The sequence below is a fragment of the Schistocerca gregaria genome, chromosome 7 (assembly GCF_023897955.1).
Source record: "Schistocerca gregaria isolate iqSchGreg1 chromosome 7, iqSchGreg1.2, whole genome shotgun sequence".
Lineage (NCBI taxonomy): Eukaryota > Metazoa > Arthropoda > Insecta > Orthoptera > Acrididae > Schistocerca > Schistocerca gregaria.
In genome coordinates, this window is record NC_064926.1 from 100,902,296 (window position 1) to 100,917,283 (window position 14,988).

Consider the following 14,988-nt stretch of genomic DNA (forward strand, 5'->3'; position numbering starts at 1 on the left):
ATTCTCGCCACAGCTGCATTTGTCAACGGACCTTTACCCATTTGAATCCCCTTTTTATGGCGATAGGATTGTAATGCTGAACTAGCACATTCCCCATTCTGATAATACAGCTTCACTAAAAGCGCCTTTTCAGGTAACGTCAACATCTCTCATTACAGCTCCTTTTATACACGATTGTCAAGCACTGTCACTGATGTTTTGCTGTCCAGCGCCATCTGTCGGACATTCTGTGAACTTTGTTTTTTTCTGTTCTAATAAAACCCCATGTCATTCCAAGCATGTGCGTCAATTTTTATCTCTCTATCTACATTATTCTGAGGTTTATTAAGTTTTCAAATTTATACTGACTTTTTGATCATCCGGTATGTCTAATGTTGAAAAAGTCCTTAATGGCCAAAAGCTTTAATTGTGAGACTCATCATCTCGACTATATAGTGAGTAGCAACTGTTACATTTGATGCTGGATATTCCATTGTTCAGTATTTAAAGATTAGTGATATGTACAAAAATGTTACATTTTAGTGGCCAGAAGAACTTATTAATAATGTTAAAATCTAAAGCATAAATGCAAATTTATGAAAGGCCTGCTTTCATGTTTTAAGTAAGTGCTTACAAATCTGTTCATAATTCTGCATGAAGTTTACTGTATGAAGGAACATCAGTGTATTAATTGGTTCTAATGTACATCATGTTGTCCTGCAGTCTGCTATGGTAAGAGATTCGGCCCCAAGGGTTATGGATATGGCCAAGGAGGTGGTGCTCTACAGAGCGATGCTGTAGCTAATGGGTATGTAGCAAGTAAGAGTGAAAAGTCCTTCAGGGCTCAGAAGAAGATGACTCCAGCTGAGTAGCTCATACTTTTAATATTCAAACTTTCAGTTTCTGGAAACACATATTTGCAATAATGTCATCATTAATCATATACAACACTGAAGTTATGGCTGGAATGATCTAATCTGAACCTGAAGGCAGCTTTTTGTCAGTTATATTACAGTGCAGTTTTTCTCTTTTTTGTCACACAGTTTGCTATGGGAAACGCTTTGGTCCACGAGGGGTCGGGCATGGAGGAGGGTTTACAATTGGTCTTACATCAGACATAACAGATGAGAGGTAGCTCATGTGATAAAATCCCCTAAAGGAACTTGTAGAAGCTGCATGGATGCAACATCATGATCTTTTCTGTAGATACAGCATTACTGAGACCCTGTGGTGTGTGCTATCAGAAGCACAGGATCATAGAAAATTTTGCTGTCAATACCTCTGATTGATTTTCAGTTTTGTTTTTGTGTATCATAGACCTCATGTTTTTATGAAGTTGGGCATTTTGTATGGTGCACAATTTTTCTTAGCATGCAGCCATTCCTTTTGCATTTTGCACCTCTCTTGTTAGTTCCTCCCCTTTCAGTGTGTGGTAGTTTTTTGTATATATGGTGTACATTCATGTTTTCCCTATGGTAGCCATAAATTTTAATGATTTTTAGGACTTTTGCCCTAAAATATATAATTTTTCAAATTTTGCAACATACATCAATTTTCTTTGTGATATAGTCATTATGAAATGTTTACTTATGTTTATAAATCATATTCTGTAATCTTAAAACTAACATTTTGTAAATATATGTACATAAGAAACATTGTCCTCTAAAACTATTTTTTGCAGTGTTAATCTCAGCTATTTCCAATTTATTATATTATATTTGCAAAAAATATATAAATCAATGTTGAAATTTCATTAGAAATAGATAACATTATTTGCTTATTAAAATATTATGTGGCAAATGGAACTCTGGCAGTGCAGAAATTTTGAAATGTTACACTACTACTAGAATCATATGTTCTAGTTGTAAAGATTAAGACTGAAATACCAACAATTTCTTTGTGCCACACATTATTTCACAGATTAGAAAGCAGTCTGTCACTTTTGATCACAGTTTCCAAGTTAGATTATCAATGAATGTATTAGTGTAATTCGTACATGAGTTTCCTCAAGTGCCTTTCTGACATGAAGTTCTTCATATATAATACCCCAAAACTGCATCCAATGCCATCCAACATATAGGCACATACTCAGAAAATTCAAACATATATGATTAGTCAGATTGATACTTTTTATACATTTTATATTTTGATACTTTATACATTTCATATTATGCGTGACTATGATGCAGCAGAATAGAGTCTGTACCACCCAGTATAAGTATTATGTTTGTTGAACATTATTCAGTGAATATGCTAATTAATAACTTGTTTGCTTACATTTCCAGTGAAATATCTGCACCTAAGACCACTGTGATTGATACTGCTGTAATCAAGGCACCTCCAGGAAAAGGTTGCCCTCGTTGTGGTGGTGTTGTTTACGCAGCTGAACAAGTGCTTGCCAAGGGCCGTGTAAGTATTGTACCATGGCATTATTATTATACTCACCTTAGAAAAAGCAGTTCAAATTGGAAGGAAAGAATGGGTGTAAGAGTCAGAGGGAAAAGAGTAGGAAACACACTATAATTTGTACTGAGACTGTATGTTTGCACAATAGATTTATTTAAACCATTATAGGCAAAATGTGGCTGTATAGCCATTTTCAGGTGGATACATCCATCAATATATGTCATGTTGCACTCAAACAACAACTAGGGCATTTACTTGTGCAATAAATCTCTATTTAAGCACACGACTTAATCAGTAGCAGTGAAAGAACAATATGAAGTGCAAGTCAAATAATAAAATAATGATTATCATACAAAATTTTGTGCATGTCAAGTCATAAAATAAAATAATGACTGGTCAGCATCACACAGTCCTCTGGGCCTAATTGGGACGTTATGCACACATACAATATCAGTGGAAACATTGTTGTCTTTCAAAGAAATTTCAACTCACTATGGAAGCAAATCTGAAAAGAACTCATAGTATAGTCACACAGTGCAGTTACAATACAATAAAAAGCTGAGGGTCACTTTCAAAAATTAGAGAATAACTGCTATATCGTATATCATCCATTTCCAAAGACATGAGTCCATAGTTCACTTTTTTCGAATAATTCATCTGATTTGTTTCTTTCTTAAAATATCAGGCAGGCTACAATGGCTTTGTGACAATCAAGTTCCAGATATTCAAACATGACCATTTTTTCACAGTATCTTTGATAGTTGTGTTTGAGCATAAAAGTTTTCTAACTTTTTGCTGATAGCATTAGGCAGATCTTAGCTCTTTTCTTTTTTTTTTGGGGGGGGGGGGGGGGGGGGAGGAATCAGTTACTTGACAGAGTATACCGGAGATATTTCCTGATAATGATTATTGTCCACTAGTTGTGTAATGACTGCTACTCATAAAAGTACACTTTTAGACTGAATAAGACTAATTTTCACAGTATGTACAGCAAATCCAGTTCCTTCTTGAGCCTGATTAATAGCATTTTGTGAGATTATACACCATCTAACCACAGAACAAATATGGAATTCTGGTATCAAATGTAAGAAAAGCTTGATTCTAGGTAGACAAAATGCATATTTAATTTCATAGCATGGAAAGCAATCATTTGATTGGAGCTTCCTCATCAAGATTACTTTAACAAAAACTCATTGTTCAAGGATTCCCACAATTTTTTCAAGGATAGTATTGCAACTGCTGTGTATCAATATAAATCATAACTAATATGATGTGTAAATAAAATAGAAAGAAACTTCCACATGGGAAAAATATATTAAAAACAAAGATTCCAAGACTTACCAAGCGGGAAAGCGCCGGCAGACAGGCACATGAACAAAACACACAAACACACACACAGAATTGCTAGCTTTCGCAACCGATGGTTGCTTCTTCAGGAAGGAGAGGGAAAGACGAAAGGATGTAGGTTTTAAGGGAGAGTGTAAGGAGTCATTCCAATCCCGGGAGCGGAAAGACTTCCCTTTGGGGAAAAAAAGGACAGATGTACACTCGCGCACACACACACACACACATATCCATCCGCACATACACAGACACAAACAGACTTATGATGTGTTGTGGACTGCTTGGGAGAAGTCATATTCAAATCCCTGTACAGCTGTTCTCATTTAGATCTTTTCAGGTTTTATTAAATAACTTCAGGAAAGTGCTGGAATGGTTCATTCATTAGAACACAAGTGTAACTGAGATAATGCTTGAGCTTGAACTGTCTTGATTATAAAAAAATTAAACACTAAAAATGAAAGATTATATGAAATGATTGCTAATTATTCATTGCTAAATGTCAGTTATATTGTCTTGTAACTAATAAACTAATGTTTTTTTTTCTTTATTCAGGAATGGCACCGGAAGTGTTTTAAATGTCGTGACTGCACTAAAACCTTGGACTCCATCCTGGCCTGTGATGGGCCAGACCGTGATGTCTACTGTAAGACATGTTATGGAAAAAAGTTTGGTCCCCATGGTTATGGATTTGCTTGTGGCTCTGGATTTTTGCAGACTGATGGTTTAACGTAAGCATTAATGATTTATTATATGAGGCACATTGAGAAAGTAAGTTTCCTGATGTTGTTCCCTTTAAAGTAGACATATTTAGCCAGGAAAATTGGGCGTGTGCAACAGATCTATGACGTGACAATCAGATGCCCGGCGGGCACGTCCCACCTGGTGCCAGCAGCAGTGCCCCGAAATGGTGTCTGTTATTCCTTCTCTCACTGCCTTTGAGATTCGGTCAGTGATAAGGTTCCTTAATGCATAAAACATAGTGCCTATTGAAATTCATCATCAGATCTATGGGTAGAACATCATGAGCAAACAGATGGTGTGTCTCTGTTGTAGGCTTTTTTCTGAGGGTCATCAAATTGTTCATAGTGAAAAGTGAAGTAAACAACATTCCTTCATCAATGATCACATGGTTGAGCTAGTGTGGCAGTGCAACCTGGAGCTCACTTCATGATAACAGAGCTCAGCAGCCATTTTCCACATATATCATGATCCTTGTTGCTTGAAATTGTCATTCAGCACCTGCTGTCCAAGAAATTGTGTGCCAGAAGGGTGCCAAAAACCCTGACACCTGAGCACAAAATGAAACACTTTGGAGTAGCACTGACATTTCTGCAGCAGTATCACGATGATATGATGAGTTCCTCAACAGGACAGTTATACTGTCTTGTAACTAATAAACTCACTTGATCCCAGAAATTGAGCAGCAGTCAATGTACTGGCATCACAGTGGATCTCTGGTCAAAATTAAATTCAAACAGACTGTTTTAGTGCAGGAAATGATGTGCACAGGGTTCTGGGACAGGAAGGTCATTCTGCGCTCATAGACTTCCTACCCAGAGGTGAAACAGTGAATGCTGACTATTACTGTAGAAAAACTGTGAAAACTGTGAAGTGCCATTCAGAACAAGAGGCATGGAATGCTTACTGCAGGTGCTGTGTTGCTACATGACAATGCTCATCCCCACACAGATCAGTGTACAGCAGCTGTTCTCCAGTAGTTCAACTGGGAGCTGTTTGATCATCCAGTGTACAGTCCTGATCCTGCTCGCAGTTATTTCCATCTTGTCTTATACCTCAATAAATTTCTGTCCTCTGGCCAGCATTTTGACAATTATAAAGAGCTGAAGATGAATGTCGCATGCTGGTTCCATTTACAGGTGGTAGACTTCTATGAAACAGGAATAAAAAATTGGAAATTTGTGGTAAGGTCATTTGAGACCAAACTGCTGAGGTCATCGGTCCCTAAGCCTACACACTACTTAATCGAACTTAAACTAACTTACACCATGGACAACTCACATGCAAACTCATGCCCAGTGGAGGACTCAAACCTCTGATGGGGGGAGAGCCGCACGGGCTGTGACAAGGCACTTCAGACCTCGCGGCTACCCTGCGCAGCTATGACACAGGAATACAAAAGTTGATCCCACACTGTGACAAGTGTCTCAATTCTTTTGGTGACTATGTCAAAAAATAGCACAAACATTGCCATACCTGTTTCCAATAAATTGTTTCATGTAACTATGTTGTCTTTGTTTTAAAAAAATATGGAAACTTACTTTCTGGACATGCATTGCACTTTATGGTGTAATATATCTGTGCAGGGGATATAACGCAATAAACAAAACTGCTATTTGTAAGGTAACAGCAAGCTTAGGCGTGTACATGCGTGCATGCACACATGCGTGCGTGGTTGCACCCACACACACACATGTGCACGCGCACTCCACCCCCCCACACACACAAAAGAAAGTGACAGAAATGATAATTTTTCAAACTAGGGGTTCCTGCTTCAGCATGTTGTTGTTCTTTTATAGCCTGTCTACTTTGGCCATTGTCAATTATTTTGCTGTCCACATAGGAAAAGTCATAAACTACTTTTAGTGTCTCATTTTGTAACCTGATTCCCACAGCATTGTCAGATTTAATTTGGCTGTATTCCATTACCTTTGTTTTAATTTTGTTGATGTTGACCTAATTACATCTTTTCAAGACAGTATCTACTATGTTCAATTTTTTTTACAAGTCATTTGCCATCTGAACGGAAGTACAATCTCATCGGTAAACATCAAAGTTTTCATTTCTTCTTCACGAACTTTAATTCTCTTTCCAGTTATCTGCTTGGTTTCCTTTACTATTTTCTCAGTGTACAGACAGAATAATGCTGGGGATAAAGTACAATCCTTTCTGACTCCCTTTCATGTACTTCAACTCCTATAACTACCATCTGGTTTTTGTATAAGCTATGGATGATCTTTCACTTCTTGTATTTTATCCCTGCTGCATTCAGAATTTTGAATAGAACATTCTAGTCAAGACTGTCAAAATCTTTCTCTAGATTTACACATGCTTTAAATATTGCTTTGCCTTTCTTCAACATATCTTCTAAGGTAAGTCACAGAAACAATACTGCCTTTGTGTTCCTATAGTTCTCTTGCACTAAGATTGGCTTCTACTAGTTATTTCATTCTTCTGTAAATAATTCATGTCAGTATTTTGCAACCATGACTTATTAAACTGATCATTTGTTAGTATTCACACCTGTCAGCACTTCCTTCTTTGGGATTGGTATTATTACTTCTTGAAGTCTGAGGGTATTTTGCCTATGTCATATATCTTCAGGCCAGGTGGAATAGTTTTTTTGTGGCTGGCTCTCCTAAGGATCGCAATAATTCTAAAGGAATGTCATCTACTACAGAAGCTTACTTCCACTTAGGTCTTTAAGTGCTCTGTTAAGTTCTTCTTGCAGCATCTTATCCCCCCGTCTAATCCCCATTTACTTTTCCAGCATTCAAGAAGGGAAAATTGGATGAATGAGACTATAAATGGATTAAAATGAAAGTTAAGGAAATTGTAATAGGATAGGACAAGTTAGAAACCAACAATGAAATCATGTTTCTCAGTTTTATTTGTGAACAGTTAGTGTCTTACAGCCAGCTTATCATAGGAATAAAATACTAATTTGATGGATTTGTTGCAGGATATTACTGTTATACTTGTTTTTCACACTGTTGTCTGTGGGTCATGTTTTATTTTTGTCAACTACAAGTATTTTTCCACAACAGGGAAGAGGAGATTTCTGCATCAAGGCCATTCTACAACCCAGACACAACTTCAATAAAGGCTCCAGCTGGCCAAGGCTGTCCAAGGTGTGGAGGTGCAGTATTCGCTGCTGAACAACAACTGGCAAAGGGAACGGTATGCAACATGTTTTGAATTGAGATGTTTGTTGTCACTCAGTAACCATGATACAAATTTTAATCTGATGCTCAGATCCAGTGATATAACACCATAGTGGTTTCAGAAATTCCTGAACCCAACATTTCCTGGAAAATATGTCAGATAAATTTTCATGAAAAATATTTTATTTCTATTTGATGTACACATGTCAAAACACATTTCAAATGAAAACATTTTGTCAGAAAATATTAATTATATACATATAATTGAAAGAGTAAAGGCAACTACTTGAGTTATTGTGTGTTTATTGTTGTTCTTGTTGTTGCGGTCTTCAGTCCAAAGACTAGTTTGATGCAGTTCTCCATACTACTCTATCCTGTGCGAGGCTCTTCATCTCCAAATAGCTATTGCAACCTACATCCTTTTGAATCTGCTTACTGCAACAGTTAGCGACCCTTTGATGTCTCAGAATGTGTCCTATCAACTGACCCCTTCTTTTGGTCAAGTCGTGCCACAAACTTCTTGTCTCCTCAATTAGTTATGTGATCTACCCATCTAACCTTTGGCATTCTTCTGTAGCCTTAGCAAATTTCTCTTCTTCAGAAATGCTTTTCATGCTATTTCCAGCCTACGTTTCATATCCTCCCTACTTCAACTATCATCTGTTATTTTGCTGCCCAAATAGCAAAATTCATCTACTACTTTAAGTGCCTCATTTCCTAGTCTAATTCCCTTAGCATCGCCTGATTTAATTTGACTATGTTCTATTATCCATGTTTTGCTTTTGTTGATGTTCATCCTATATCCTCCTTCCAAGACAGTGTCTATTCTGTTCAACTGCTCTTCCAAGTCCTTTGCTATGTCTGACAGCATTACAATGTCCTCAGCAAACCTCAGAGTTTTTATTTCTTTTCCCTGAACTTTAATTCGTACTCCAAGCTTTTCTTTGGTTTCCTTTGCCTCTTCTTCAATGTACAGATTGAACAGCATCAAGGATAGGCTACAACCCTGTCTCACTCCCTTCTCAACCACTGCTCCCCTTTTGTGCCCCCTGACTCTTATTACTGCTGTCTGTTTTCTGTACATGTCATAAATAGCCCTTCACTATGTATTTTAACCCTACTACCTTCAGAATATCAAAGAAATTATTCCAATATACATTGTCAAAAGCTTTCCCTAAGTCTATAAATGCTGTAAATGTAGGTTTGCCTTTCCTTAACCTATCTTCTAAGATATGTCGTAGGAACAGTGTTGCCCTGCATGTTTTTACATTTCTCCAGAATCCAAACTGGTCTTCTGCAAGGCTTGTACCAGTTTTTCCATTCTTCTGTAAAGAAATTGTGTTAGTATTTTGCCACAATGACTTATTAAACTGATAGTTTGTTATTTTTCATGCCTGACAGTAATTGTTTTCTTTGAAATTGGAATTATGCATTCTTCTTGAAGTTGGAGGGTATTTTGCCTACCTCATACATCTTGTACACTAGATGTAATAGTTTTGTCATGGCTGGCTCTCCCAAGGCTGCCAGTAGCTCAGACAGAATGTCGTCTACTCCTAGGGCCTTGTTTCAACTTAGATCTTTCAGAGCTATGTGAAATTCTTCTTGCAGTATCATATCTCCCATCTCATTTTTCATCTATGTCCACTTCCCTTCAAGTTTGTTTCAACCTCTGTATACTCCTTCCACCTTCCAGCTTTCCCTTCCTTGCTCAGGACTGGTTTCCTATCTGAGCTCTTGAAATTCATACAGCTATTCTCTTTTCCCCAAAGGCCACCTTAGTTTTCCTATTGTGATATCTATCTTTCACCTAATGAAACATGTTTTTAAATCCTTACATTTGTCCTCTAACCATCCCTCCTGAGCCATTTTACACTTCCTGTCAATCTGATATTTTAAATGTTTGTATTCTGTTTTGCCTGCTTCATTTGCTGCATTTTTATATTTTCTCCTTTAATCAGTTAAATTTAATATCTATTGTGTTACCCAAGGATTTCTACTAGACCTTGTATTTTTACCTATTTGATCCTCCACTGCTTTCACTATTTCATCTCTTACAGCTACCCATGTGACTTTTACTGTATTCCTTTCCCATGTTCTAGTCAACCATTGTCTAATGCTCTCTCTGAAACTCTCAGCAACATCTGGTTCTTTCTACATATATACTCCGCAAGCCACCTAACGGTGAGTGGTGGAGGGTACCTCGAGTACCTCTATCTTTCAGCATATCCAGGCCCCATCTTATTAATTTCCGACCTTTTTCCAATTTCTTCAGTTTTAATCTACAGTTAATAAGCAATAAATTGTGGTCAGTTACACAACCTTCTTTTGTAAATCTTAAATCAAGTGTTAGCAATAACAACAATATGCAAATTGTGGGTCCACCTTGATGCAAAACAATTTTGTTATTTATTTAGACCCCAAACTAGTTTCAGCAACAAATATCACCATCATCAGTGTGTTCTTTAATGCAGAAATAACATAGTTATACAACATTGTAAAACATTATTACATGTGTAGTGTCTGTTTTTTTCTGCAAATATCTTCATAATACATTATTTACTATACATCACAGCATGGTTTTAAAATTGTTGTCACTGTCCGAGATATATTTTCTGTAATTATCTGATGCCCCTTTTCTCGGCATACATCATGTCATCTGCAACTTTGAGAGTGGCTTTTAGTAAACAAATACAAGAAGGTGAACTTATGTATGACAGTGTTATACACTTTGGATTGCAGTAGTGTTGCGGATACAGTTTTGTTGTGTACTAGGTTGTTACACAGTTTTTATATGCTCACGTTCATTGGACAGTTTGCCACTACTTTTATACACAAAAAAAAACATAACTTTTGCACTTCGTTCATAATCCAAAACATTACAAGACCTTGCTGTTCACATGTGTCACAAGAAATGTATCGCATGTTGTAAGAAGGCTATGGAAATTGTAACGAGAGTTCTAATGACTTCTGCCCTTTATATGCCTCTCTGTGTGATGGAGGAGTTTTCTGTTCTGTTTCGTGTCAGTTCTCTCAGAATAGTAAATAGTATGTTATTGTAAAGTGTTGTGTTTGTGATTATTACATTTTCCCTCCCGCTATAGCCTTTTTTATGTAATAATTTTCTTCTATTGTTAGGTGTTGGTATAAACTGTTATTGCATTTCAGAATGTGTAGGTCCTTTCTATATTAGTGGGGCTATTGTTTTTGTTCATTAGGAGTACTGTGGAACTGGAATGTGTGCTGTCACTCTTTAGAGCTCTCTTGTACTCTGTGCACCTCTTTCAGGAATTTCTGCTTCTATGTCCTATGTATTTGGCTTGACAGGAGATACATGTAAGTTGGTATATTCCAGCATTGCTGAATTTGTCTTAGGTTCTTTTGTCTGGTCTTAGCCTTTTTTTAACTGTGTTGTTTGTTCTGAATGTTACTGGGATCCCTTGCTTCTTCAAGATGTTTTGAATTTCTAATTCTATGAGATGTTTTATTATTGTATATCCGTGTGTTCTTGTTCAGAGTTACCAAACAGAGACACGAACATATCTACACTTCCATTTTCGGTGTCATTGTGCTGAAATCTAACTACAGTGAGGGGTGGTATCAGAGAGAATGAATAAGAGCAACAAGGTAGTGGGGATGGGAAGGAAGCAGAGTGGAGGGCAGGGGTCAAGGAAGGGTGGCAGAGAGCTAGGAGAGGGACAGAAATTTTGGAAACTGGGCAGGAGTGTGGTGCTAATGATCTATTGAAGAAGTATCTCCTTCAGAGTTCCAAGAAACAAGGATTCATTTGTGGAGTGTCAATTCTGTTCCCATTGTCAGGTTCAACAACAGGAAGGAGGATACTAACAAATTGTGTGAATTTTGCAATATTTACCCCTATCAGTTATTCAAAGAGTATTAGACAACATGCTAGTAAAATTGCTTAAAAGCAAATAATCTCTATTGTCAGATGTAAAATAGTACTGTCATTAGTATTAAAATTAAACGCTGATGAAAGCACTTAATTGAAAAATGGAAACTGATAGTTATGGATAAGGAGTAAATTAACAAGTCTGAGTAAATATATGAGAGAAAAAATAAATAAAGTAACAACAAAGAAGAGGTTAAGCTATCATCAAACTGGAGGTTGATTTGAACATCAAAGTGTGTATTAAGGGCAGATGGAAGTGATGAGCAAAATTGGTACTTGCAGTCTCAACCATGTTGCCATTTTTTAGACACACACAAGATTCTGAATCAATGAAACTCATATTAAGTGCTAGAAAAATCTCAGGATAAACTGCAGTTTGAACCCAGATCCTAAGATTTCCTTCACTGGCATGCCACGTCAATCACCTCAGTTTTACTGTGTCCAACCAGGAAGACTTATTAATGTTCTTATGAAAAGAACATTGCTAATTTAGTTAGAATGTTATTTCCTTAATTGAGTACCAAGAGACATACAGTCATTATTTGCTGAAGAACTCTAGCACTTTCAAAAGTGGCAACTCAACCACTTTCTCATGACCAAGGCAACAGGAAATAACTACTTCTTGAATGCTGCTAGAAGTAGTTTCTTTTTTGGGAGCTCAGTTGTGGGTAGCTGTTGTTAACAATTTCTGAGAGAAAAAGTCTTATTACAATATTATTTAGAAATATATAAAGAGAAGAGTGAAGACAAAAGTCATGTTCCGGCTTCTTGTCTGGCACCTTTTTATCTTTGGAGACTTCTGTTTGTGAAAAAGCTAATTTTGAACAATCTGTATGATACATTAAGTTGGTTTAAAGGCCAGAAATTTATTTTCCAATTTCATAATCTATCTGTATAACTTACAGTAAAATTTGTAATTTTATTTGTCTGGGTCCTGGTGTTTTACAGAGATTTTGTTTTTTAATTGCCAGTGAAGGGTAAACCATTGAAGAATTTATTAATTTAAGATTTGATAGAAAATGGTAGTCTGCCTATAGCATCTTCTAAAATTACTGCAGAATCAATCTCTCTGCCACTCAAATTGCTCAGATTTTGGCAGCAGTACATAAATGATCTCTCCCTCTTTTCACTTCAATGACATGAATGCCTGGACAGGAACAATAAATTAAAATCAGGAAAAGCAACCAGATGTTGATGCCTAGAAGCTTTTAAGCTACCACTCTTCAAATTCATATTTTCTTATGAACAGCCACAGCGATACCCAAAGAACTGACCTGTAGGTGTTTGAGTGACTGTGTGGTCATTTTCGTAAAGTGTGTGCATAAAGAGTAATAGCTCAAAGCTAATTAAGTCTTTGTACTGCTATGCTTTTCCTCATTTTTATCATTCTTACGCTTCATAAAAACATTACTTTGTGCAGGAAGAGCATAATTACAATGAAACGATTCATCTCTAAAAGGTTACACACCACAAATATCCTTATGCATGCACCTTGGAAGTGACTGATCACGGATGGAACATATCCTCCAACTAGTGTATTCTGTTCAGTTAGCATGCATTCTCTTCTTTGAGTTACACAGTTATCTAATTTTCTAAAACTATGCTAATTTCATAATATACACCAATGAATTAAATGATATTCATTTTTTGTACACAACAGAAAGAATGGCATATTCTTTCCTTTAGAAACATGTGGAGGCTGGAGAAATGCTAAAATTCTATCAATAACAGATGTACAGACTTGAGGAGATGATTTTATTTTCGGTTGTTTAAATAGTCCTATAGAGATAAATTTATTTCTCCTAACAGATGTGGCACAAGAAATGTTTCAACTGTAATGCTTGCCATCGACCTCTGGACTCTGTACTGGCATGTGACGGACCAGATCGAGAAATCTATTGCAGAGCTTGTTATGGAAAGAAATTTGGTCCTAAGGGCTTTGGCTATGGTCACGCACCAACACTGGTGTCCGATGGAGAAATTACAACACCATAGTAAGTCAATGCTCATGTCACGCATCATCTAATCTATGTTTGTAGAATTTTAGAACTGTGCAGATGAATGAGATGTTGGAACTTACACTTCAAAAGAGAATCATAAGAATGTGTTTAGTCCAAAAAAGAACATCATGTTGTCCATTGTTTAAAAAATTAAATCCTCTGTCTTAACCATTGTGTCACCTCATTTAATACTCATATACGAGACACAAAAGGAAGATAAAAATATGTTGTCTTGGACCCATCAGTGTTCATTGTGTATATTATTGCCTCATTATCTCAGATGTAACAATTGCAGGAATAAAATTGCCTCAGTAAACACTGTCTAAAGTAGTAACTATAAAGTAATCACAAATTTGTATCAACAGCACAGTGATATGAAAAAACTTGAGCTAGTGAATGATATTTAAAGTCTTCTCTAACATTTTCTCTGTTGAAAATATGAATAATAAATGCATTCAATATCATTTTCAACAATGAAGCTTGTATCAGACCTATAGTAACAAAGATAGGGCACAATTGCAACAGGTTAAGTGTCATTGATCCCTAATTTAGTTGACAGATTGCAAAATAAGTATCTTGACAGAGTCCTACAGTGTAAAGAAGTAGAAGAAACAATGATTCTAAGTCATGAAAGACAATGTGTTTGCGATAGAAGTGCTTTATATATTTTTTCAGACTCAGGTACACTTGTCTAGATGATGCTCTTGTGGCAAAAAATAGAACACTTTAGAGTTCTCTCTTTTCTTCTTTTTTAGATAATGATTTGTTGTTTTACTTATGAGAATGGTGGCCCGCCCGGTTGGCCGTGTGGTCCAACACACAGCTTTCCAGGCGGGAAGGAGCACCGATCCCCGGCACGAATCCGTCCAGCGGATTTGTGGCGAGGTCCAGTGAGCCGGCCAGGCTGCGGATGGTTTTTAGGTGGTTTTCCATCTGCCTCAGTGAATGTGGGCTGGTTTCCCTTATTCCGCCTCAGCTACACCATGTCGGCAATTGGCACGCATACACCACCGTTACTCTACCATGCAAACGTATGGGCTACACTCGTCTGGTGTGAGACATTCCCTGGTGGTGGTGGTGGGGGGGGGGGGGGGGGGGTGAGGGGAGGGGGGTGTCCACTGGGGGCCAAACCACACAATAACCCTGTAACCCTGGGTTCGGTGTGGGGTGGTGGAAGGGTGAAGTGGATTGCGATAGTTATCGTGGGGTTGCAGACCACTGTGGCTGTGGGGGGGACGGAGCCTCTGCGTCATTTCGTGATCCCCGGTAAATATAACATAACATAGCATGAAAATGGTGTATATTTCTTTCAAAATTGTTTGCTTTTAAAGTTGTTCTTTTCTTGGGTTCACATTAAAAAGTATCTCCATTCCAAAATGAAATAATTTTGGCTATGTTCAGCCATTTGACAATTGGTGTTTACAGGTAATAAATGGCAAATATAATTTCA

General features: G+C 37.1%; 1 protein-coding gene across 3 annotated transcripts in view; it reads left to right on the top strand.

The window, feature by feature from the left end:
• Positions 1 to 14,988, top strand: part of LOC126282223 (muscle LIM protein Mlp84B-like) — a 48,303-nt gene that overhangs the window by 28,573 nt on the left and 4,742 nt on the right. For 2 of the 3 annotated variants that reach the window (XM_049981783.1, XM_049981784.1), the window contains exons 6-10: positions 703 to 787; positions 2,265 to 2,388; positions 4,282 to 4,457; positions 7,515 to 7,647; positions 13,348 to 13,532. In XM_049981783.1, the coding sequence (XP_049837740.1) occupies positions 703 to 787; positions 2,265 to 2,388; positions 4,282 to 4,457; positions 7,515 to 7,647; positions 13,348 to 13,532 (703 nt within the window). Of the gene's footprint in view, positions 1 to 702; positions 788 to 1,022; positions 1,111 to 2,264; positions 2,389 to 4,281; positions 4,458 to 7,514; positions 7,648 to 13,347; positions 13,533 to 14,988 lie in introns of all 3 variants that reach the window. The other variant, XM_049981782.1, reaches the window with a different exon arrangement.